This window comes from Myotis nattereri, assembly GCF_964212035.1.
Source record: "Myotis nattereri genome assembly, chromosome: 12".
NCBI lineage: Eukaryota > Metazoa > Chordata > Mammalia > Chiroptera > Vespertilionidae > Myotis > Myotis nattereri.
This window is the reverse complement of record NC_138087.1, coordinates 54,758,865-54,786,582: the sequence shown is the minus strand read 5'-3', so window position 1 is coordinate 54,786,582 and position 27,718 is coordinate 54,758,865. Positions and strand designations below refer to the sequence as shown.

General features: G+C 38.4%; 1 protein-coding gene across 1 annotated transcript in view; it reads right to left on the bottom strand.

The window, feature by feature from the left end:
- The window catches only part of MELK (maternal embryonic leucine zipper kinase), a gene marked incomplete at its 5' end in the record, with an annotated part of 54,327 nt that extends 27,603 nt beyond the window's left edge, over positions 1 to 26,724 (bottom strand). Inside the window, 9 exons of the mRNA XM_081102841.1 lie at positions 598 to 696; positions 2,157 to 2,225; positions 10,339 to 10,437; positions 16,265 to 16,357; positions 18,120 to 18,188; positions 19,074 to 19,217; positions 23,256 to 23,372; positions 25,318 to 25,403; positions 26,667 to 26,724. Coding sequence (XP_080958967.1) covers positions 598 to 696; positions 2,157 to 2,225; positions 10,339 to 10,437; positions 16,265 to 16,357; positions 18,120 to 18,188; positions 19,074 to 19,217; positions 23,256 to 23,372; positions 25,318 to 25,403; positions 26,667 to 26,724 — 834 coding nt within the window. The remainder of the gene's footprint in view (positions 1 to 597; positions 697 to 2,156; positions 2,226 to 10,338; positions 10,438 to 16,264; positions 16,358 to 18,119; positions 18,189 to 19,073; positions 19,218 to 23,255; positions 23,373 to 25,317; positions 25,404 to 26,666) is intronic.
- Positions 26,725 to 27,718: the final 994 nt, after the last annotated feature.

Below are 27,718 nucleotides of genomic sequence, written 5' to 3'. Positions count from 1 at the left end.
TGTCTTCTATTAAGCTAGACTTTAAAGAAATTTTCAAAAATGTATGATGCTACTCTTCTTACTAAATTTATTTTTTGTTATTTTTCATAAAAATATGTACTTGTGATAAAATGTAATAGGTTTACTATTTTTAAATAAATCAGTAAATAAATATTAAGAGCATAAAGGACTACTAGGATATGCTCATAAGTACTCTGGAAAGTAGACAGAACTGGTTTAACCTACGTTTTTACAGACAAATAAATAGCTTTGATAATGTTAAATAACTTTCCCGTGATTCCCAGAGCACTGGTCACAATCCTGACTACACATGAGAAATACCTGGGAGCTTTAACAATATCCATAGATTGTTCTGAGATGGGGCAAAGGCATCGTTTTAAAGGTTCCAGTGATTCTCATGCAGTCTGGGTTAATAACCACTCTCCTAGAGAGAAACAGGCTAATGTACATAATCAGGTTGCAAGTCTCCCAAATGCCAATCTGACAAATAAGTCTATTAAGGACACTTTCTTTTATATTTAGACTACATCATTGCAGATTCTGAATTTACACAATTTTTTTTTTTTTTAAATTTCTACTGGATTTCATTTTACTTACAGGATTCTTGCTTTGCCACTCAACAGGACAGTTGTAATCTTGCATGATCCAGGGATGGTTCAATAGATTTTTCACAGAAATCCGTTTCTTTGGGTCCACCTAGTGGCCATGGATAAGTATCTAGAGATTAGCATTCCAAACGAAGGACATAGAACAACTCTTTTCCTCCTGAGAACTCAAAATTCATCAGAACAGATGTAAACTTTATCATCACAAAAATGCTGTCAAAGACCTTAAAATGGCCTTGGAATAAATTCTTTTAGAAAGGCAATAGAAGCAAGAAAACTATAGCAACCAACATAGGCTTAGGAGATAAATGTTTAACAAACACGAACTTCATTGGTATGGACATTATTCATGAAGTTCAGCCAATCTATTGTATGATGTAATAGTCTTTTGCTGGAAAACCTATTCACAGGAAGTATTCACCAATTTAATATTCAAGCAGCCACAATGCAGGGCATTCATACTGAATATGCAATCTCTACCTCCCGAGGAGCTTACAATCACATAGAACAAGTTGAAAAGCACACCTTTCTTTTCCATTTGTAATTTTCAAATACGAGGAGAGGAAAATTAATCAACAAAGATTAAGTTTTTTGGCATTTAAAAGAAAGGACGAGGTGTTTTCAATCTCGTTATAGAGATTTGGTGGTCTGGCCCTACTTAATCAAGGTGAGTGAGCCTGAGGTAAATTTTGAATAAAAAGTGGAGAAGGCACTTAATAGATGGCAAAGCTGGGAGATATTCTGAATACATAATAATAATAAAAAAAAACTGCACTAATAAGGTATTCATATTTTCCAAGTGTTTCCTATTAATCTCATGTTATCGTCATAACAATACACAGCAGAGAGGCCAGGCCCAGAATCGCCCTTTTATAGATCAGAACTAGAGTAGGTGGCATGCATATTATTGGGAGGGTGGATACTTAGACCTCAGCATTCCTGACTTTCACTCAGAGGCCATTTTTCTAAATCAGTGGTTCTCAAAGTGTGTCCCAGCAGCCTCAGTGTCAGCTGGGAGCTTGTAAGAAGTACAAATTCTTAGTCTTGCCCCAGATCTATTGAATCAGACACCCTCAGGGTGGTGCCCAGCGATAGGTGTTTTAACAAGCCCATCTGACAGTTGCGACACATGCTAACATTTGAGAACCACTACACTAAGTAGATCATGGGGTCCACCCAACTGTACATCAGCTCACTCAAGCTTATATTAAGTATCTACTACATATCTAATGTACAAGAGTGGGGGGCAAGGAAACAGAAGAGAGTGGAGCAAGAGTTGGTTACAGAAAACAGACAATGCTCAAGAAAAAGGAGGAAAAACCACATCAGCAAAGACATGCAACAGAGGTCTAAAAAATGCATTTGCAACAGAATTAAGAAAGCATCTAGTAGAGAATGTTTGTACGGTAGACATAATAAATGCAATTTTTAAGCTAACAGTTAAATTTGCTGTCCTCCAAGTATAGTAGTAGCACCACAGACATATTACAGTTGAGTCAAACCATTCCAATAGACTTCTATTATTTAAAAATACTAAGTAACAAAGTTTACCTGTAGCATTTGTTGAAGAAGCAGAATGCTACTGGGAGAGAGCCACTTAGGAACCTCATATTTCCCTTTCTGCAAAAAAAGAAAACATTTAAGAAAGTTAGGTTCAATCAGCCTTGACACAAATTTCTAAGGTAAACAAGCTTGAAGACTTCACCCAACTATAAAATTTTATAAACATTATTAACATAAGAAATCCACTTCTTGCCCTAGCTGGCTTGGCTCAGTGGATAGAGCATCGGCCTGAGGACTGAAAGGTCCCAGGTTCGATTCGCGGTCAAGGGCACATGACTGGGTTGTGGGCTCGATCCCCCTGTGGGGCATGCAGGAGGCAGCCGATCACTGATCCTCTCTCATCATTGATGTTTCTATCTCTCTCTCCCTCTCCCTCTTTGAAATCAATAAAAAAATATATATTTTTTTAAATATATATATTTTATTAATTTTTTTACAGAGAGGAAGGAAGAGGGATAGAGAGTTAGAAACATCAATGAGAAAGAAACATCCATCAGCTGCCTCTTGCACACTCCCCACTGGGGATGTGCCCGCAACCAAGGTACATGCCCTTGACCGGAATCGAACCTGGGACCCTTCAGTCCGCAGGCCGACGCTCTATCCACTGAGCCAAACTGGTTATGGAATAAAAATATATTTTAAAAAAAGAAATCCATTTCTTGCCTTAAAGAAAAAAAAAATCCAGCAAATTAAATACTATTATCACCTCTAAATAATCCACATATCAGAGAAGGACTAGAGTACAGAGACCGTAAAAGTGGAAAACATAAAGGTTATAGGGCTTTGGAATCTGTAATATGCACTGTACTCAATTTTGTGTTGCTGAGGCAAATTTTAGTTTACAATCTAGGAACAATTATCAGTTGACAAAATGAGATAATTTTTAGAAAAGGCATATTTGGTGGCAGGACATAGGCTGTGGTTAAAAACAGGTCACATATCATCCACAAGGCAGAATTTATAGTCACTGAGGGAAACCGATGAAAGCCAACTTCTAAAGCAAGTACCTCTTTTGGGAATGGAAGAGACTCAGAAGACAAATGTTTATAATCTAGTATACTCAGAACCTATAATCACCGAGTCATCAACTGAAAATAAGACCAGGGGCTTGAGAAACACTAACACGTAACAGAATATTTCTAAACAACCTGCCACACACCCCAATTCAGAGGAAATGATATAATCATTTCTCTTAGCAGATAACAAATTATTTAATGCTGCCAGGATAACAGGTTAATTATTTGAGCAAAATTAAGATTGAACTGTAATTCACAGTCTATACCAAAATTAATTCCACCCAGATTAAAGAGGACCATAAGAGTATATAAAGAGTATGCAAATACAGGACAATAAGAGTATATAAAGAAAGCATGGGTGATTATTTTTAGAGTTTTTCTAGACATGACAGCAAAACCAAAAACTATGACAAAATAAAAAACTGGCATTTCTATACAGTGAAACACCACTAACAAGGTTAATTAACAGCAAATCGGGGGTGGGAGAAACCATTTCTACCTAAATGACAAAAGATTAATATATTTCATCAGATTAAAAAACTCTCACAAATCATTAAGATTTCACCACCACCAAACCTGTTTTTCCCACATACCCCTACTCCCCCATCTCAGCAAATGGCAACTACATTACCAGGTGCTCAGGCCAAACACTTGGCATCAACTTTAGTTCCTCTTTCTCTCACACTTGACATCCAACTCATCAGCAAAATCTACTGCTTCTATGTTCAAAGTATATCCAGAATCACCTATCACTGCCTCCACATCACTAAATTCTCACCTGGCATGCTGCAAGGGGCTCCTAACTGGTCTTCCAGATTTCACCACTGTCCCCCACAGTCTAGTCTCCACTACCACCACCAATGTTCTTTTAAAACATCTGACCTGGGCGTACCCTTCTAGTTGGTAGATGGGATGCTGCCCAATCCATGAATTACTTAATAAAGCCAAATAGATCTTGAAAAATACATAGAGTCTGGTCATGTCACTTCATTACTCCAAACTCTCTACTATCTCCCCATCTTGCTCAGAATGAAATCCAAATTCCTTACTCTGGCTCTAAGGCCCTGCCTGGTTTGTATTTCCCCATCCAGCCCACTCCCCCACTCCTTGTTGCCTCTCAAATTCACCTCCTAACTGTCCCCCTCACTCATAAACAGTCCTGCCTTCGGGCCTTTGCACTATGTTCCCTCCGCCTATAATACTTTCCCCAATATCTACAGTGACTGTGCCTTAATCTTCTTCAAATCTCCACTTAAATTCATTGTTATCAGTGAGGGCTCCTCTGACCACCTTTATAAACAGCATCCCTTCCCTCCTCTACCCCATCATTATCTACCTCCTTTTCATGGCTACTTTTCTTTATAGTCCCATCCCCACTTGTCAAATGACATATTTACTTCTTTTCCACCTCACTACATTAGAATATAAGCTCTTTAATCACAGGGATTTTGTCTGTGCTGTCCATAGACTGTCTGGCCCTAGCATATAAAAGGTGCTCAATAATAAATGAAGGAATGGGATAAAAAGGTATGCATTTCAAAAGAAAATGGGCAAAGAAGAGTCACAGGTAATGCCCAAAACAAGAACTTGTAAATGGCCAATAAACGTGAAATGGTAAACTAATCTAGTAATGAAAATAATTAATTTAAACAAAAATATGATACCATCTGTTCTCTATCAAACTGACAAACTTTAAAAAAATCACTCAGTAAGAGTTCAGGGACAAGAGTGGCTATATATACAACTAGAGGATATAAACTTTTTTTATGAAGAGTAATTTAGAAATACATATGTATAAAACACATTCAAAATTGCATGTCCTTGATCCAGCAATTTCACTCCTAGCAATTTATCCTCAACAAATAATGTGGTATGCAAAAACTTATGGATAGGAACATTCAGCGCAGAATTGTTTACGGTACCTTTGGGAACTAAGGAATATAGTCTGATACGGCAAACTTCACAGGGCCCCCCAAATTAATGTAAGACAAAATTAACTGAATAAAGACTCAGTAGAGTACCTTCCACAAGTCATAAGGCCGGTGACCCATCCCCATGACTGACATGCTCAGCTCAGACTCTGCACTGAAATACTGGCAGAAATAAAGTCCAGAGCTGAGTTCTGCTGCCAGCTTAATCCAACAACTTATTTGTACACAGTACTTTAAAACACACAGGGCATTTGTACAAATGTTTTTATCCTGTGCAGTAGGCAGGGATTATTAACCACATTGCACAGATGAGGAAACTACATCTCAGTCAAGGATAGCAAATGCTTGTTCAGTATTATAATGCAATGGTTCTCAACTGGGGATGTGCTTTTGTCCTCCAGGGAACATCAGGCAGTGTCTGGAGACATTTTTGATTGTCATGACTTGGGGCTACTATGGGCAGAGTGGGTGGAAGCCAGGGATGCTGCTAAACATCCTACAATATGCAGGACAGCTCCCACAACAAAGAATTATCTAGTCCAAAATGTCAATAGTGCCCTGGCCAGATGGCTCAGTTGGCTGGAGTGTCGTCCCGTACATCAAAAGGTTTTATGGGTTGGATCCCTGGTCGGGAAGCATATAGAAGGCAACCAATCAATGTTTCGCTCTCACATCAATGTTTCTCTCTCACATCGATGTTTCTCTCTCTTCCTCCCTCCTTCCCTTATCCTCTCCCTTACTCTCTCTGTAAAAACCAATAAAAACATGTCCTGGGTGAGGACTGAAAATAAAATAAAATAAAGTGTCAATAGTGTCAAAGCTGAGAAAGATTGTTATAGAGGAAAAAGGGGTATATATAGATAGGACTAGAAGAGAGATACAGTACTTTTTCTACTGTACTCTGCTGGAAGGTCTAAGGAAGCCTAAGGGTAGCCAGGAAGAAAGGCTCCTCATTTAAATACTGAAAGCATATATCTAAGGATCAGACAGAAAAGATCTTGACAGGAACAATTGTGCTAGGGAAGAGTAACTCTAGAAAAGGCCCTGTGACAGCCTTGACTGTGCCCCTCCACCCTGGCTTAAGCTCAGTCTTTGGAGAATTTTTATTTACTTAAGGGATGATTACCTTGAAAAAGAGAGCAAGAAACAGGTAATGCAGAGAAAATCCAAGTGGGAGAGGAAAAAAGATCTGTGGGCTAATAAAATAATCCTGGGAATTCTAATGGGCTTGAAATTGTTCATTTTTCACATGGTGCTAAGAAAGTAGGCAATTGCTCCAACACATACATAATCACAGCACTGTAGTCAGCTCTGTAATTATAAAATATAATCTCATTAAAAGATAATTTGCTCATTTTCTTTAAAATTATAAATTTTACTTGTTAGAAAGCTATTTTACTTTCAAGCTATTCAACTTTCATTTACTAAATTATTTATACTCCCCTAATATTTGTGTACCCAGAACTAGAGGACAGTCATGCTTGTCTTTGAATGTAGTGATGGCAAATGAATATAGGTGACATTACTAAGATTAATAATCTATCAGTAATCATGCTGGAAATTGCAGTTGAGCATTTTGGTTAAAATAGTCAACAAATGCAAACAGCAAACAAAGTCTGCCTCTTAAACAAGAGTTACATACAGTATGTCAAATATTGCTGGGTATTTAAATCAAACCAAGAACTGAGGGAAGTGTTATTCCCCAGTGAGGAATTTTAGAACATTCTAGGCAAAAATACATACTGCATGCAAGTGATACGACACCTTAATTAGATTCAACCAGCAGACTATTACACTGCGACTCGGAACAATAGTTCTGAGCCAAGATTACAATAAATTTCAAAATCTATAATGTGTGAAATTAAATTCCACAATAATACATAAAAGTCCTAATTTGAATCAATTTTCAACTTGCAAACACATGAAAAACTAAAAAATGAAATTCAGAGGAGAAACAAAGAATATACAGTATTAGTAAATAATATTAATTAGGAAGGCTAAATCTCCACTGAACAGGAATTAGACATTTTGTACCATATTCAATCCACTGCAGAAGTACTTGATTTACCAAAAATATCAATATCTACTATTAGGATGTAACACTTTTATATTATCTTAAGGTAATTCTCCTCCTCCCGGAGGATTAATACAGGATCCAGTAGTACACTCAAATAAAAAATAAAAGTAGAGGATACTGAAGTTTGCATGTTAGTACATTCACCTTGTATTGGTGAAACAATAAATTTATAATTAAGAGCATTAATTCCATGGCTGCCATATGAATGTGAACGAACTTGCAGTACCAGCAAATGAAGGCAAATGAACAGCACAGAAGTTTAGGTCTGGATAGGTTAAAAAAACCAGCAAAGTTTGGATTTCAGTCAGTAAATGAGGAAAACCATGGATATAATGTAGTTCAATTTCAGTAAGGAAGGAGTGGTATAAGGAGATAAAATATGATTCCATATATATACTAATCTGAAAAAAATACATAAAATCTGGTATACACTGTCACTAGGTAAATAACCTCATGCCAATAAATTTGAAAAATTAGACAAAAGGGACACATTATGTCCAATTCTGAATTCCTGATCACCCCTGCTCTACCAAGAGTCTTTCCCATCCCAGATGATAGCAACTCCAACTTCCTAGTTGCTCAGGTTACTCCCCTCATCCCATCCATCAGTTATATTTGCAAGTATAACAAGAAAGCAGATATTATAACTACTGGACTGATGACTACCAGGCTTAAAATTAAAAACATGTTTTGAATTAGTGCCACTATGTTAGCTATCTGCACCAAAAGAAATGCTTTCCTCTACTGATGTAATTGTTCCCCTTACCTTTCTCATAAATACCCCTTTCCTTTGCCTCATAGTCAGAACACTATTTGGGTTTCTACCTGAATCAGTGCTTCCCAAATAACTTCTTTTTTTTATCTCAAATGCTTGTTACCTTTCACTTTGGCCTTTTATTTTTAGGTTAACACTAGTGACCATGATCATGACGGTTACATGAATATTAGAAATTTTTTACTGCAATTCCCAGGGTGGGATATAGGGAAAACTACATAGTCAAATAAATTTTAAAATTGAAGATTGAACTTAGTGTCCTTAGACTTCTATCACATATGCAATGGGCTTCCTGGGACTCTCAACTTGTACACCTTCCCAGAAATGACAGTTGATTTAGGTGGTGTCCTACCTAAATGGTGTTACAAACCCAATAGTCCAGCCACATACCAGTAAACCTCTCACCGTTTCTCTTAATGCTTCTCCCATCTAATGTCTCTATGTCTACTCCACCAGGCATGCTCTGTCCCACATCCGTTTCGGAAACACTTTTACCCTTCTTTTAAAGCCTGCTCAAACCTCACTTCCTTTCAAATCCCATGTCGACTCCTGTATTACCTTCATTTATCCCTGTTATAATATGGCATCCCTGACCTCTTGCCCTTTTGAGATAGATAGCCTTGGCTCTGTCTCCAACAAGAAAGCAAGTCCTGCCAAAACCGGTTTGGCTCAGTGGATAGAGCGTCGGCCTGCGGACTGAAGGGTCCTGGGTTCGATTCCGGTCAGGGGCATGTATCTGGGTTGCGGGCACATCCCCGGTGGGGGGTGTGCAGGAGGCAGCTGATCGATGTTTCTCTCTCATCGATGTTTCTAGCTCTCTGTCTCTCTCCCTTTCTCTCTGTAGAAAAATCAATAAAATATATTTAAAAAAAAAAAAAAGAAAGCAAGTCCTGGTGAACAATGATCAAGTTTCATAGATCTTTGTTCACAACCTTTCAGCATCTCACACAAAGAAGACCTTCAGGAAACATTTGTTCAACAGAACTGAATTCAAGACGCACTCAGAGACACTGCTCTGCTGGTCTGACCCTGGTTTGCTACAGACTCAGTATGGTGCCCTTTCTTCACCTTTGCCTATCTTCTTTTGCTAGCTTGCCTTAAATATTAACTCTTTGTCCAGCTGGCGTGGTTCAGTGGTTTAGCGTCGACCTATGAACCAGGATGTCACAGTTCAATTCCCAGTCAGGGCACATGCGCAGGTTAAGGGCTCAATCCCCAGTAGGGGCATGCAGCAGGCAACCAATGAATGATTCTCTCTCATCATTGATGTTTCTATCCCTCCAGGGATAGAATTGGGAATGGAACCATGACCTCCTGGTTCATAGGTTGACGCTCAACCACTGAGCCATGCTGGCCGGGCATTAAAAAAACATTTTAAATATTAACTCTTTAAAAAGACTTTTACCATTTTCCTTGCTATATCTGATTTTGGGGTGGTTTTTTAAAATATATTTTTATTGATTTCAGACAGGAAGGGAGAGGAAGAGATAGACACATCAGAGATGACGGAGAATCACTGATCAGCTGCCTCCTGCACGCCCCTACTGGGGATTGAGCCCGCAACCTGGGCACGTGCCCTTGACCGGAATCAAACTTGAGACCCTTCAGTCCGCAGGTCGATGCTCTATCCACTGAGCGAAACCAGTTAGGGAAATTTTTTTAATTGAATGGTATAATTCACACAACATAAAATCCACCCTTTTAAGTATACAAGTCAGTGGTTTTTAGTACATTCACAAAGTTGTGCAACCATCATAACTAATTCCAGACAGAATGTATCATCACCCCAAAGAGAAATCCCATACTCATCAGCATTCACTCCCCACTGCCACTCCACCTTTCCCCCAACCCCATAACCACAAATCTACTTTCTATCTCTAGCACGTATGATTTAACAAAGCTTGGTTTTATTATCCCTTATAACCAAATATTTTACCTTCAAAAAGAAAGTTTTTCTTATTTTATAGGAAAATTTTATTTTAACACAGCAACTAACTAAAGTATCATTTCAGGATACAAAACAAAAACTCTTACCAGGAAAATCATCTTACATGTTTACTTTCCCTTAATTTTTTGTTTTGTTAAGCTTTTTATTGAAGAACTATAATAAATATATAGAAAAGTACATATTAGGGTATACTTTGATAAATTTTCAAAAACTGAATACACAAGTATAACCAGCACCCAGATCAAGGCAAAACCGAAGCCCCATGCCCCTCTTCCAGGCACTTTCACCTCCAAAGAGTAACCATTACCTTGACTTCTAACAGCATACATTACTTTTGCCTGTTTTTGTACTTTCACAAGTAGAAGTATTTAATATGCAGTATAGAAAACTTTTACAATGAAATTTATACCTTGGAGTACTCACCATAATCTTCTTGTACAAAACCATAACATTATCATCATCAAATGGTAGAAAGCCACACATAAGTACATATAAGAGTATGCCCATGCTCCAAACATCTGCCTGAGAGGGAGAAAATAATAAATAATTCCAAAAAGAAAATTTAAAACATATTTGAGAATGGCAGTACACATAATAGAATTACAGAATCTTCACAGATCATCCAATTAAACCTGCTTATTCTACAGACAGGGGACCTAAAGCCCAGAAAGGAATACTTATCCAAAGTCACCTGGGCCACCTGACATCCAATTCAGTGCACTCTCTTTTAATACTGGACTCTAATGCTTTATAGAAAACTAGAGGCCCGGTGCATGAAATTTGTGCATGGGTGGGGAGGGGTCCCTCAGCCCAGCCTGCACCCTCTCACAATCCGGAACCGCTGACTCCTAACCGCTTGCTTGCCTGCCTGACTGCCTGACTGCCTGATCACCCCTAACCCCTCTGCCTGCCTGCCTGATTACCCCTAACCACCTTTGCCTTGGCCCCCGCCACCATGGCTTTGTCCAGAAGGTCGTTCGACTGTCCAATAATTAGCATATTACACTTTTATTATTATAGATAATTTCCAATTGACTGGGCTGGATTAGGCACAATAAGGAAAAGGAGGAGGAATCTGCAGGTCTCTGATTCTGAAAGATAATTCTACAATGCTACTGAAGGTTTATAACATATGAGGGTTATGTAAACACACATGAGGATGTCAAAACAAGTCTTAAAATTTACTACTGATAATCTGCAAATGTGATAAGCTGCTCTGCAAAGTCCTCTCTATATACAGAAACCTTAATAAAGTTCAACAATTGATTTTTCAAATATAGAGGGCAGAAATGAGCCTGCCAGCACAAACAGCTCTACAAATCTCAAAATCCCAGAAAGGAGCTTAACCTTTATATAAGATATCCAGGTGTCCCATGAGTCCTAAGCACTAACTACTTATACAAGCGGAATTTGGTCTTTGTCAATAATGACAGCACTGTTGGCTAAGTCACAGCTCCCACCCTCCTTTGAGCCTTAGGAAAATTTTAAGAGGTAAAAAGAGCAAAAAAAGGATAGAAAATCAAACTAAAATGGACAAGAAAAGCCCAGCTGGGTAGCTCAGTCGACTAGAGTGTCGTCTCGTACACTAAAAGGTTTTGGATTCAATTCCCAATCAGGGCACAGACCTAGGCTGCAGATTTGATCCCTGGTCGGGGTGTGTACAGGAGGCAACCAATCACTTTTTCTTTCTCATGTCAATGTTTCTCTCTCTTTCCCTCCCTTCATCTCTCTCTAAAATCAATAAACATATTCTCAGGTGAGGATTAAATAAATGGTTAAGGAGAGAGAACCAAGACGGCAACATAGGTAAACACCTATATTCACTGCCTCCCACAACCACATCAAAATTACAACTGAGCCGAAACCGGTTTGGCTCAGTGGATAGAGCGTCGGCCTGCGGACTGAAAGGTCCCAGGTTCGATTCCGGTCAAGGGCATGTACCAGGGTTGCGGGCACATCCCCAGTAGGAGGTGTGCAGGAGGCAGCTGATCGATGTTTCTCTCTCATCGATGTTTCTAACTCTCTATCTCTCTCCTTTCCTCTCTGTAAAAAATCAATAAAATATATTTAAAAAAAAAAAATTACAACTGAAATACAGAACAACTACCACCCAGAACCACGGGAAAGCTGGCCGAGTGGACGCATTACAAGAGAAGTAAAGAAAGCGCATTGAGACTGGTAGGAGGTGCGGAGGCACAGAACGGGCTGGTCCGGCACCCAGGTGTGCCGCTTTTTTAATGGGGAGGGAGATCGCCTCTACGGAGGCAGCCCAGAGGAGTGAGGGGTCCCAGCCCCACACCAGACCCCAGCCCAGGGTTCCAGAGCTGGGGAAAGAAGTCCCTACGGGCAGTAAGAACTACAGGCTGTAAAAACCAGTGCAGACTGGGGCTGAGTGGCACACAGGCTGCTGGAAACCCAGCTGCTCCTCTTAAAAGGCCTGCACTGAGAACTGAATTTACAAGCTCCCACTTCCTCTGAGCTCCAGTGCTGAGCGAGGCTCTGGGGACCCAGACACATATGGAGAGAAACTGGACTGTCTGGCATCAGGGCAGGAACTCAGGGGGGGCTTTCTTCCAGGCGGAGGTGCTCCCAGTGGTCATTGTTCATTGTTCCCATGCTGGGACCTCCCCAGTGCAGAACTTACTGGCAGCCATTTCTGTTTGCTCCGCCCTGGTGATTCCCAGAGACCCTGCCCCACCCAATTTACCTTACCCAAGCTGTGTGCAGCTGTTTTTGCATATGAATGGTCTGTCCTTTCTCAGGCTGAAAATCTGTCAAACAAGCTGCAGCTGGGTCAGGGAGCCCCAAACCTATCAAGACCCAGCATCAGCACCAGCCTGCCTTGCTTCACAGCTGGGCCTCATCTGGGCACTTCTAAACCCAATACAAAGAGGAGGAATATTTAGATATTTCTGTAGCTCCTGTTGGATGGCCCCAGGCAGTGGCTGACTTTGCACCTTCCTGGAGACCTAAGAGGCAGTATACCCAGTGGTTAGTGTGAGACCATACCAGATTACAACTCTTCACATCCATAAGTGACACACTCAAGGGGCAGACTCAGTGAGCACCAAAGCCCCACTGAAGCAAGACCTGCCCCATAAGGGTGTCTCGTGCACAGCAGCTCTCCCACTGTAGTCGCAGCTGGTCCCCACAGCCAATTGGCCTGGAGGTCAATTCCTCCCAGTGATACCAACAGCAATCAAGGCTCAATTACAACAAAACTGTGCACACAGTCCACAAAGGGGTGCACCAAGAGTGTCCACCTCAGGTGACTGGGGAGGCTGAGCCACTGGGCCCTATAGGACACCTATTACACAAAGCCACTCTATCAACTTAAGGAGACTTAGCAGCTACCCAATACATAGAACAAACACAGGGAAGCAGCCAAAATGCAGAGACAAAGAAACATCTCACAAATGAAAGAAATGGAAGAAAGCAAACTAGTGGATATAGTGTTCAAAACCACAGTTATAAGGTTACTCAAAAATCTTCTAGAAACCTCTGAGGAACTTAATGAGACTTTCAACGATCTTAGTGAGAATGCCAAAAAAAAAAAAAAAAATGGAAAAGGACCAGTCAGAAATTAAGCATACACTGACTGAAAGAAGAATATACAGGGATTCAACAGTAGACTAAAGGATCCCGAGAATCAAATCAACGATTTGAAATATGAGGAAGCAAAAAACACCCAACCAGAAGAGCAAAAAGAAAAAGAATCCAAAAATATGAAGATTGTGTAAGGAGCCTCTGGGACAACTTCAAGTGTACTAACATCCAAATTATGGGGGTGCCAGAAGAAGAGAGAGCGCAAGATATTGAAAACCTATTTAAACAAATAATGACAGAAAACTTCCCCTACCTGGTGAAAGAAATAGACTTACCAAGTCCAGGAAGCACACAGAACCCCAAACAAGAGGAATCCAAAGAGGACCACACCAAGACACATCATAATTAAAATGCCAAGGGCAAAAGACAAAGAGAGAATCTTAAAAGCAGCAAGAGAAAAACAGTTAGTTACCTACAAGGAAGTGCCCTTACAACTGTCAGCTGATTTCTCAACAGAAACTATGCAGGCTAGAAGGGAGTGGCAAGAAATATTCAAAATAATGAATAGCAAGAATTTACAACCAAGATTACTTTATCCAGCAAAGCTATCATTTAGAATTGAAGGTCAGATAAAGAGCTTCACAGACAAGAAAAAGCTAAAGGAGTTCATCACCAAACTAATATTATATGAAATGCTGAAGGGTATTCTTTAAGAAGAGGAAGAAGAAGAAAAAGATAAAGATAAAAAATATGAACAAAAAAGTGACAACAAATACATATCTATCAACAAGTGAATCTAAAAATCAAATGAATAAAAAATCTGATGAACAGAATAAACTGGTGAATGTAAGGGGCATGGAAATGGAACAGACTGATGGTTCTCAGAAGGAAGGGGATGGGGGGGTGCAGGAAGAGGTTAGACAAAGATCTTATATGCATGTATGTATTACCTATGGACACAGACAATAGGGTGGCAGGGGCCTGGGGTGGGGTGGGAACCAGGTGGAGGGGAGCTATGGGGGGAAAAAAGAGGGACATCTATAAGAATGTCAAGATTAATATAAAGATTAATAAAAAAAATGGTTAAGATTTTATGTTATGTGTATTTTTTACCACAATTGGGGGGAGAAGATCTAGCATGATTCCAGAATTATGATACATGCTCAGTAAAAGTTTTTTCCCTTTCCTACAATGCTCTGAGAAGGTGATAACACTTCTGTGGTATTTCTGCCAAAAATGCTTAACCTGAATTAATCATAAGGAAGCATCAGATAAATTCAAACTGAGGAATAGTCTACGAAATAACTGACTTCCTCAAAAATGTCCAGATCACGGAAGATAAAGAGAGTCTAAGGAACTCTTCCAGTTTAAAGAAGACCAAAGAAACAAGACAATTAAATACAATGCATGGGCCCGGCTGGTGTTGCTCAGTGGTTGAGCATCAACCTATGAACCAGGATGTCACAGTTTGATTCCCGGTAGAAGCATATGCCTGGGTTGCAGATTCGATCCCCAGTGTGGGGTGTGCAGAAGGCAGCTGATCAATGATTCTCTCTCATCATTGATGTTTCTATCCCTCTCTTCCTCTCTCTGAAATCAATTTTTTAAAAAAACATTTAAAAATAAAAAAATAAATGCAATACATGAGTCTGAACTGAATCCTGGACTGAAGGGAAAATATAGCTATAAAGGATATTATTGGTGCAATTGACACCATTTGAATATGAATTGTGAACTAAATAAACTGTATCAATGTTAAATCTCCTGATTTTGACAACTAAAGTACAGTTATAAAAAGAGAAGACCCTTGCTTTTAGAAAACATATATATAGCATTTAATGATAAAGGGGTATGTCCAACTCACTCTCAATTGGTTCAAAAAACAGTGTGTGTGTGTGTGTGTGTGTGTGTGTGTGTGTATATATATATATGAAGAGAAAGATAGATGATAAGGCAAATAGGAAAAGATATAAATAACTGTAAATTTGACCAAATATATACAGAAGTTTCTCATTCCATACTTGCAACTATTCTTTAAGTTTGAGATTATATCCAAATAAAAAGTCACCAAAAACAAGCTCCCATCTTAGCGTTACAAATAAAGTAAACTGGCATATTTCAAAGTTTTAACACTAGCTCCAAAAGGTACTCCACATAAAAAGTGGATTCTGTAGGCAAGTAAAATTGAAACTAGCTGCTATCTGTGATTGCCCCCTCCCAAAGGATCGGACCGTACAAGAACATATACAGATTTGTAGATGTCCTGAACTAAAGAAAACTGTTTATCCCAGCAAGCATTTCCTGAGTTTTTGATGACTAAACATTTCTTACAATATTAATATCAGCAAAGTTAGTATTCCAGAGAATGGAAGGGGCTAACTAGCTTGAGGCAGCTAGTGGTAAAGCAGGGAATGACCAGGCTTTCTGAGCTGGGCCTCCGACATTGCTGGCCTTGAATAGTTAGCTATGGACAAAGTATAGATTTCTCTGTGCTAACCAGCATCTCTGAAAACTGACCCTGCACCCTGGCCTTGTGCTCTCTACCTGGCTGGACTAACCAGTCGGAACTATGGAGCTGTTTAACACAAAAGCAACCACAAGAAGGAGTTCAGAAACACCGTAGCTCCTTGCTTTGTAAGTGTACTATGTATTATATTTATTGCAACTTGTTCATTTTATTTATTACTTTATATACTCATTCTCTGAACACAAGGATTACCTCATCACTATATCCCCAATGTACAGTGCCTGACTCACTATAGGTCACCAAAAGTGTATATTGAATTAACCAATGAATAATTACCTCTGATCCCAAATACGATCTGCCTTGTATTAATTCGGGTGCTGCATAAGCAAGACTCCCACAGCATGTCTGTAGATGGTAGTCCTTGTTACCCTGCCGATAAGATAAAAATGAAACACTTATTAATTATAGCTCTCCAGAGAATTAAAACCTTGATAATCATTCTTTCAGCACAAGCAAAGAGAAGCTAGATGAAGAATTACCCCAAATAATAAAAAACTTCTGGGGCCAACCCAATATTCTCTGCCTATATGCATGCATGTGTGGTTTCACCTTCTCTGGATTTCCAATACCATCACAGCCTGGCACGAACAAAATCCTTTTCCCCTGAGTGCAGCCAAGTCAGTTCATACTTCCCTAGACATCCATTTGCATAATAATCAGCTTAGCATACTTCCAAGCATCCATGTCTTCCCACCCCTAAGTACTCAAGGAAAAAAGATTATTTCTTTACTGGATGCTATCTCCAATATCAAACCTTTCCTGTAAATACAGAAGAGCTTTCTTTTTCCTTAGAGGGAAGAGAGCAATATGTTACACAGAACATTGCTTTGGGCGTCTGGTTTCTAGTCTCAGTTGTAACACCAATCACGACCTGAGCTTCCAGATCCAGGAAATGAGGAATCTGCTCAGCCTCCTCCGCTCTCCCACAGAAATATCAAGGCACAGTGAAAATGACACTACTGCCCCACACTTGCCATACAGTTCTACAACTGGCAAAGGATTTGTGAAATTGTGAGGCTGCATTCACAACTGTAACAACATGCCCAGAAATGAGCTCTTCAGCAGAAAGCTGAGACAATCCTTTCTCTGCCCACCACTGCTTTTTCAGATGGTGTCTGTGTGTCAAATCTGTGGCAGCCACAAGCAAAGGCTAATGGAGTCTGTCACAAACATTCTCCACTGCCTCCTGTGGAGAACATGGCTTAAACCAGTTTATCTGCTCAAAGTATGTTTTATCTTTATATACCTGTCAATCAAAAAAAAGCCTTCTATCATCTGGTGTCAAGACACAAGGCTCCACTGACAAATTTCTGAAGTACCGAGGGAAGGAGAGAAAAATCAGAAAGAATCAGACATTCAGCCGGAGGGGCAAAATCTGATTCCCTGTGCACCGAGCTAATTCTGATTGGGGCAGGAAATAACCGTGGGCTACAAAGGGCTCAGATAGGTCTGCAATTCCAGCATTCTTAATGAGTGCAGACAGCTCACTGCAGAGACTGTGAGAGCCATCATTAGAGAACTCAGGAGGCAGCCTCCAACAGGCAGCCACACAGGAGCTCTGCTGCAGACAGCAGAAGTGGAAAGTTCAAAGTCACCTCAGAGAGAAGGCACGCTAGAAAATGCCAGTCTCAATTGTGGAGTGCAAATTAAGAAAACACATAACAGTATAAATTTAAAAGCCCATATGGACTTTTTCCTTCTTTTATAAGGAAAGGGGACCATCTCTCAAAATGTAACTAACTGTTAGTTATATAACCATTTTGGATAACAAAGAATAGATTTGCAATAAATTCCCCAAATTCCTGTAAACAAAGGCATCATCTAGTGGCAACATACTCAAACTGCAAACACATGATCAATTCAGCATTCATGCTGTGATGGCCTCATAACACTGCAAATTCTCTCAGCATACCCATGGGGTCTTTAGCATGACCAACCCTGGACCTGGTGGTTCTCTATCTTGGTTATATGTCAGAGCCATTTAGAGAACTCATAAAGGGATGAAATTTAACATCCTTCTCAATGGATGCAACCAGGCTCAATAAATACTTAGTGGAAGTCAGTGCAAGATAACACACCTTAGTGTGCATTTACAAAAAAAAAATAGGTGAATTTTTATTTCTGCACTTACCTTGGGTTTCGCACAGAGACCAAAGTCAATCAGCTTTATTTTATGATATTCATCAAACAACAAATTTTCCTGGAAAAACAAAGATCTTTTCATAACTATAATGACTTCCTTATAACACATCCCACCTCTAGCCATTTCTAAAAACAATTTAAGGTTTTTATATTTAAAAACCTGGGTATAATAGAGTGAAAATCATTTTTAAAAAGAATGAAATGACAAGAAGTATAGAAAGGGAGAGAGGAGAATGTTGATAACTATATCCCACTTCCCCTCAAGACACATTAGCATAAACCATTTTCTCCTTAGTGCTCTGAGGTTCAACTACAAGCAAACAATGTATGCTAAAGGCAAATTTAAACAAAAGAGTGAGCTCCAATCTTAGGGTTGAGTATAAACAACAGGAAAAGGATAGTAACACTGCCATATTTTGTTGGGCCGTTTCTAGGTCCCTGACCCTAGTACCAAGCAACATTAATATCCATGTTCACCACCATTCACATTAGTCAGAGCCTGCAGTCTTAAGAGTATTCACATTTTTATTCTGTCCTTGAAAAGTAGTCTGCCCATACACTGAACTGTTCCTGTCTGAGGCATAATGGAATGAAAATTAAAGGAAGATGGGGTTAGGAAGAGAACTGGATGGAAAATATTAAATGACAATATACTCAAAGAAAGTACTTAAAACTCTTTTTTCCTAGAGATAAAATTCTGAAGTTTATATTCCATGGCTGACTACAAAGACATTTATAATGTCACACCCAACTGGCAGATAAACAGAATGTCAATAATAAGTCCATTGAAAAAACCCTACCAGAAGTCAAAAGGAGGGAGGGAGTGATATATTATAGCGGGGGATGGGGGGAGCAAAGATAGATTCTAAACAGGAAGAACCTAGTCACAACAAGTAAATAATGCTGAACTCTCAGGTGACATCTCACTGTGACAGTCACTTACCGGTTTGAGGTCCCTGTGAGCATAGCCTTGGCTGTGCATGTAAGCAACTGCAGAAACGATCTGACGGAAGACAACACGGGTCTCCTCCTCCGACAGGCGATCCTGGGAGATTATGTAGTCGAACAGCTCTCCCCCAGGGCAATACTTAACAGCAACAGAATCACACAGATATCGTTACCACTTACAAAACTCGCGTCCGAGGAATTGAAAATAAAAAACATACTTCAGCCCTAACTGGTTTGGCTCAGTGGATAGAGCGGTGGCCTGTGGGCTGAAGGGTCCCGGGTTCAATTCCGGTCAAGGGACCATGCCTGGGTTGCAGCTCGAACCCCAGTAGGGGGCGTGCAGGAGGCAGCCAATCAATGATTCCCTCTCATCATTGATGTTTCTATCTCTCTCCTTCTCCCTTCCTCTCTGAAATCAATTTTAAAAAATCTTTTTAAAAACATACTTCACTTAGAGATAGTAATTAAACTAATAGGCAAGGGAACTGAGTGAGGCATATTAAAAAATACACTCTCAGGATCAAACAAATCAACAATTATTCCAGAAAAGAACAATAGCTCTTGATCTCAAGCTTTTATTACCAGTAAGTAGAAGTAGAACCAACTACCATTAATTTTTAAGTTCATTCGGGGTTTTATATTTTTATGGCAAAGTACTAAAACCCCTTCTCATCTTAAGGCACGTACATTTAGTGTAGTTATCTGAAACCAAAAAACCCAGCAGCAATTACTGCTTCTCCATCTCGAAGACAGGTGATTTTAAGTCTGTACGTGGAACCCAGCTCTACAGAGGCTCTTTAGAGGTTGTGGAGAATGGACACCAGAGCACAAAGCTTTAGGCTTTCCATCCCTTCTTCTCCAGAGCAGCTCCATGTTTCTGCAAACTGGGATTTCCATTTGAGGCTTCATTTTATATTAGCAATTAAAATTATACTATCATAGTATATAGCCTCTGACCTCATAGTTCCATGTTTAGAAATTGTTCCTACAGATATACTCTCACAACAAAAACAACACATGTTCAAGATCATTCACTACAGTAGCACTGTTTGTAACAACAAAAGGCTGGCAACAATTCAAATATGTTCACACTATGTAAATTATGGCACAGGTATAAAATGGAATTCTATGCAGCCATAAAAAAGAAGTCTTGCCCTGGAGAGTGTAGCTCAGTTAGTTGTCCCATACAACAACAGGTTGCTGGTTCGAGTCCCAATCAGGGCATATGCCCAGGTTATGGGTTCAGTTGTGGGCTCAATACTCAGTAGGGGGCGTGCAGGAGGCAGCAATGGATATTCTCTCATTGATGTTTCTTTCTCTCTCCCTCTCCCTTCCTCTCTCAAAAACATAATTTAAAAAAAAGCTCTTCATGAACTGAAATGAAACAATCTCCCCTATTAAGTGAAAAAGCAAGGTACAAGAGTATATATTGATATTGTGACTTGCAAAAAGCATTCTGCTGAACAAAAGAAGCTAAACACAAGAGTACAGTCCATATGATGCTCTTTGTATAAAGTTCTAGAATAGATAAAACTAATATGTGGTGACAGAAATCAAATCAGTGGTCGTTGAGAAGAGCAGTGGGTGGATGAGGTTACAGGGATTAACATCAAACTTTTCCTATGTGATGAAAATGCTTTATACCTTGACTGGGGTAGGAAGTACATGGGTGTGTACCTTTTTCAAACTGTATACCTAACATGTGCATTTTATCATATATAAATTATACCACAATAATCAATCTTTTTCACTGCTATCCAATAAGATTTACATTAAAAAGCCTACTTTACATTTTCAGATAAAGAAATACGAAGTAAAGCAAAACAAAAACATCAAAAATCTCTATAAATGCACATAGACAGTTTCCAAGCTAAAATGTTAAGGAGAAAAATACAAGGTACAGAATAATATGTGACCATTTGTGTGGCAGAAACCAATAAGCTATACACACATACATATGTATAAAATATAAATAGGCATTTGTAAGTACATGGAAAATCTATAGGAAATACAAGAAACATAAGTTATTTACTCAGGGGGAAAGAAACTGGATGACAGGGATACAGAAGAGAGAGAATTTTACTTTTTAATATATACTCTCTTATACCTTTTCAATTTTGCCCTAGGTTCATGGAAGGGTTTTTTGTTAGTGGTGGTTTTGTGTATGTGTGTGTGTGTGTGTGTTTAAGTATTTAATTTGGACAAGGAAATCAGCATTTTAAAAAGACTTTAAAATCACCACTATTGACCATGTGGGTGGATCTACGGTGTAATAAAAAGAAAATGGTTCTAGGTCCAAAACTTTCAGCATTATGAATTTTAAAATGTGCTTTTAAAACAGAGCTAATCTGTGAAAATGATGTGCAGTTACAAATTATTTGGCTGAGACTAAGGAAAATGAAACAAGAGATGAATGATGGCCGAAACCGGTTTGGCTCAGTGGATGGAGCGTTGGCCTGCGGACTGGGAGGTCCCGGGTTCGATTCCGGTCAGGGGCGTGTGCCTGGGTTGCGGGCATATCCCCAGTGGGGGATGTGCAGGGGGCGGCTGATCGATGTTTCTCTCTCATCGATGTTTCTGGCTCTCTGTCTCTCTCCCTTCCTCTCTGTAAAAAATCAATAAAATATATTAAAAAAAAAAAAAAGAGAGATGAATGATGCAAGTTCTAAAGGCTTTAAGTAAGCTTCAAGCCATAAAGGGCAGGGGAAAACTTAAACGAGTTTGGTTTGCATAATACATATGCTGAAGGCTTGTGGGTTGAATTGAGTTCTCCAAAAAAGATAAGTTGGAAGTCCTAACACCCGGTACCAGTAAACGTGACCTTATTTGTAAATAAGTTCTTTGTAGATCTGATCAAATCAAATAACATCATATTGGATTAGGGTGGACCATTTGAAGACAGAGGCAGAGAATGGAGTGATGCATCTGTAAGCCAAGGAATGCCCAGGATTACCAGCAACCATGAGAAATTAGGAAAGAGGCAAAGAACAGATTCTCCAGAATGAACCTTGCCCACACTTTGATTTCAGATTTCTAGCCTCCAGAACTGTGAGACAATAAATTTCTGTTGTTTTAAACCACCAAGTTGGTGGTAATTTGTTACCATACACATCATATAAACTAAAGTGAATCCTTCCCCCTAGGGCAGTGGTCGGCAAACTGCGGCTCACGAGCCACATGCGGCTCTTTGGCCTCTTGAGTGTGGCTCTTCCTAAGCCTTAGGAGTATCCTAATTAAGTTAATAAAAATGTACCTACCTATATAGTTTAAGTTTAAAAAATTTAGCTTTCAAAAGAAATTTCAATCGATGTACTGATGATATTTGGCTCTATTGACTAATGAGTTTGCCGACCACTGCCTAGGGACAAATTCTAACATGTTCTGTCTATTAAACCGCACCTCCCCATTAGGAGTGTATTAGAAAGGGTACATTTACAATGAATCTCCAATTTATAATAGATGTCTATTTGATCTAAATTGTTATAGACAGAACTCAAACAGGTAAAGCCTTAACATTTATTCTAATATTTCAGGTGAAACGTACTTTTAACAATTGATAAAGTGAATGGAAATGGTATGAATGTTTGTTCCCACCAAATATTCATATGTTGAAATCCTAAACCCACAAAGATGTATTAGGAGGTGGCCTTTGGGAAGTGATTAGCACATTAGGGTGAAGCCCTTATGAATGAAATCAGTGCTCTTAGAAGAGGCTCTAGAGTGGGGGGGGGGGGGGGGGGGCGGGCGGCCGGGAGATCAGAGAGGGTAAAGGAGGAATAAACAGTGATGGAAGGAGACTTGACTTGGGGTGGTGAACACACAATGCAAAATACAAATGATGTATTATAGAACTGTACACCTGAAACCTATATGATTTTATTAACCTGTGTCACTCCAATAAATTCAATTAAAAAAAAAAAAAAAAAAGAGGCTCCAGGGAGATCCCTTGGCCCTTCTACCATGTAAGGACATAGTGAGAAGGTGCCCGCTCAGAACCTGGAAGAGAGCCTTCACCCAACCATACTGGTGCCTTGATCTTGGAATTCCTAGCCGCCAGATGGTGAGAAATAAATGTCTGTTGTTCATAAGCTTCCCAGTCTGTGATACTTGTTATAGCAGCTCAAACAGATTAAAACAGTGAACAAACACAGTTAGGTCTCTGTAATGTACTACAAACCTCAAGAACCATGAATATTTTGTTGGTTGTCTCCAACACATGGTAGAGTTGACATATATGCTGATGTCTCAGGTTCTTCAAGGCATCAATCTCTGTTTTGACCCGGGGCAAATCACTCTGTGGCAAAATATTGTATTTAATGTGCAATAAACCAATTTGGGAAGTGTTTCAAGAATCAATATAAAAAGATTAATACTAAGTAGCAAAAGCAATCAACAGCCTCAAAACAGTGTTCCACAATACAGAAAAATATAACAAAACTTATTTGTATGTGCATACAAAAGGCCTTGAGGGTTTTATGAAAGACAAACTTAATGTGGATTGATAGCCAAAGTCCTGAAAATTTTTAAATCTCAATTCCCTTAGAAGGTTTGCATTCCAAACAAAGAAAATGACAGAAACTACTTAGTGTGCATGCCTGAGCTACCACTTTTATTCTTAGTAATGTTCCATAAGAATGTAGGTGAAAGGTATGAAGATATTCACTGTCTCAGTTTTCCAATTTTTCTAGGGGCTTGAAATGTTTCAAAATAAAAAGCTGGTTGGGAAGGAGGATAAGCCAAGCTGAAAGAATTTCAAAGTCCATATTAAAGACAAAAATATAGATATCCATGAAATAACATGTAAAACTTTATTATAAAAAGGGACTCAATCTAATGATCTGTGGCTTAAGATCCAATTATCTAGAACCATGCAACCAGATGTCAGGTCTTGACAAAGAATCAATTGTAACTTTGACTATTTTAATATGATAATCTTTTTTTTTTCTCTTTTGGGGAGAGTGGGAGTCAGATAACTAAAACCCTGGAAGTAATCAAAATATTATTAAAGTGCTAGGAAGTAATTAAAATAAGCATTAACAACAGAAAATATAAAAACAAAATTAGAAAAAATAAATTAATGAATTAATGTTATCACACTGATGCTTTAGAATAAATTTTGAGTATCAGTTTGGTAATACACTTTGTAATAACAATACACATTTTGTTTGCTATTTAAGTATTTGTAGTGTTCATGTGAATAAGTCATACTAAAGTTGCAACTGAAGTTTACATTGCTTAAGGAAATTAATTTAATCAGATTTATAATCACTGATTTCATTCATGAGGGCTCAATAAAAAATGTTTTTAATGCCTTTTATTTGCTTAGTGAATATATTATTGAGCTCAATAAACAAAAATATTGAAGAAGAGCCTGAATTATCAGTTGAAACTAAACCATATGAAGGATGATACATTGAATTAGAAAAAAAAGACCATTCAGGGTGAGTACAAATACTGGATAGGGCAGTGATGGCGAACCTTTTTAGCTCGGCGTGTCAGCATTTTGAAAAACCCTAACTTAACTCTGGTGCCGTGTCACATATAGAAATTTTTTGATATTTGCAACCATAGTAAAACCAAGACTTATATTTTTGATATTTATTTTATATATTTAAATGCCATTTAACAAAGAAAAATCAACCAAAAAAATGAGTTCGCGTGTCACCTCTGACACGCGTGTCATAGGTTTGCCATCACTGGGATAGGGTATAATAGACCCATAAAGATCATCAAAAGAGACAGATTTTCCCTCAGTATAAAAACAAAAAACTTTATGTACATTATAACCAAGATCACAAATTGAATGAGCTGCATTAGGAGGTAATGAGCATCTCAATCCTGGAAAAAAAGGCTGATCAAGAAAAGGAGGATTTCATTAGAGAACTACTAAGGTCATTTTGGGTAAAATTCTAGGACGAAAGACCTACCTATACCATAAAATAGGTAACACTGAGTTAGAGTATTTGAATACCAAGAAACATCTTCAAGACCATGAAACAACTGCAGACAAATGGATCCTTCAGGTTTCATACATATGCCATTGCCTTGCATTACAATTAAGGACAAAGTAACCCTTTCCCTCAGATTGCTTTTTAAAACCTGCTAGTTACACAGAACTGGCAATTTACAATGCTAGAGAAATATTATTCTAATAATATTATTCTAGAACATTAGAACAAATTTGGGTTTCAATTCACAAAACCGATGTATAAATATTTTTAAAATAATTTTAAACTTACCCCCAGTGCATTTTTATCCATGATTTTTATAGCTACCATTTCTCCAGTAAGGATATGGCAGGCAAGTTTGACCTTTGCAAAGCCACCTAAGTGTAGGAAAATTATGAAGAGATAAGCAAGACTAACCCAAATATCAATAGCAGAGCAAACTGAGGACTCAGGCACAAACACTGTTCCATATGCTTTCAAAAGGCTCTATCAATCCCTACTTTCCTATAAGTTTATGGCTCTTTCTTCCTGTTGCTTCCAAGGTGTTAGCCATGACCTTACCCTCTCCTCAATCCAATGAATAGCTGAAGATCTTTTTTTACCATGATAGTATATTTTTAATTTTTTAATGAACAAACAGAATTCATCCTTTAGAAATATGCTTTATAATTAACACTGCAATAAAATTTGCTTTATAATTAATATTGCTAGAACACAATGTAAAGTTGCTGAGACAAAAGTCAAGTAATATGAAACTTCCATTCAGTTTTAAAACTGGGAATATGAACAATTATGTTTTAAAACTGTATCAAAAGTGGGAAAATTTCTACACTTAAGTATCTAAAAGAAAGTGACAACTTCACATTTCTAAGAAGAAGCTTCTAATAGTCCCTCCATGACCTTCCCCATCTCAGTAAACAGCAACTCCATTTCCCAGGTGCTTGGGCCAAAAACCAAAGGGTGGGCCATCTTTAGTCCTTCTCTTTTGTCCCCTACCCCATATCCAACCCATCAACAAATCCCATTGCCTATATCTTCAAACTATATCAATGGTAGTTACCTTGAGGTTAAAAGAAAGGGTCTGACTGGAAATGCTCTCTATGTCTTGATCTGATCAGGAAACATAGGCATATATATGTATGTAAAAGTCCATCAAGATTGGTGCACTTTGCATTTTTGACTGTGTAATACCTCAATAAATCAAAATACACACACACACACACACATGTGTATGTCTGTATACAGAATTCCACCCCTTTCACGACCTTCATTCACTACTATCAGATGATGAAGTCACCATCATCTCTAGCACTGCTCAACTGAATTACTGCAATAACCTCCTAACATCTCTCTGCTTCTGCCCTGGCCCTTTTCTACCCAATCTCTTTACAACCAAGCAGAGAGGGTGACCCTTAGAAACAAAGATCAGATCACTCTCCAAATGACTTTTATTCTAAATAAAATGACTTACAAGGCCTCTCCTACTATTTTCCTCTCCTTTGCTCCACTTTTTCTAACTAAAGTAGGTTGAAGAATTTTAAAACAACGTAATTTAGACTAGAAAGCTCATGACTGCCCAAACACACTAGGCTCTCAAATAGTTGCTCTATCATCTCTCCCCAAGAAAAAATAACAATTACCTGTCCCAATAGTTTCATATATTTCATAGTATTTGAGAAGCTCATCATAATCTTTCATACTCCTGCTGGAAGTTTACTCAAAATTACAAAAAGAACCTGTAAAATAGAAACAGTACAAGATCAAAAAAGGAACTAGTATGAGATTATGTCCTCCACTCTTGTACTGCAAATATAAGTAACTCTTGGGCACATAGATGATACTGGAAAAACTGATTAGCCACATGAAAAAACACTGGATTCCTATCTCCCACCATACATAAAAATCAATTTCAGATCAAGTAAAGACTTAAATATGAAAGTAAACCTTTAAAACTTTTAATAGAATACTGTCATGATTTCCAGACAGAAGGGGATCTTTTAAAGTGCTAATTATAAAAATTGCATTAAACAATGTTAAAATTAAAGACTTCTGCACATCCAAAGGCATCATTTCAAAAAATCATAAATGTGAGAAAATATTTGCAACACTTATAACAATGGATTTTTATACAGAATACATAGACTCCAAGCCTACAATACAGAAAAAGACAACCAAAGAAAAAATAAGCAAATGAAATACAAAAGCATTTCACAAAGAAACACAAATAACCAATAAAAAGATGGGAAAAATGCTCAACTTCATTAGTCATCAGGGAAATGCAAATTAAGATTCAATAATATACAATTTTAAGATATATACACTGAGTGGCCAGATTTAATGACCGTCCAGATTATTATGACCACCTCATCAGTTCAATGAAGTGAATTAATTATGCAAATAATAATAATAATAAAACCTTGAGAATATTTGCTTAGGAAGTTTTCAATATTCAGTATTTTTGGAAGTGTCAATGAAGTACTGATGGGGTGGTCATAATAATCTGGCCGGTCATAATAATCTGGCCACTCAGCGTATAATACATATTTTATTAGTATGCTTCACATATTTACATATACTCTGAAGTACATATCATATACTCTTAAGTATATATCAAACAATATATAAAAATTTGTTGTAAAAGTCTTAGGTAGTTATTTTATTCTGTCTTCCTGAGTTTTAAATTTAAGTAGAA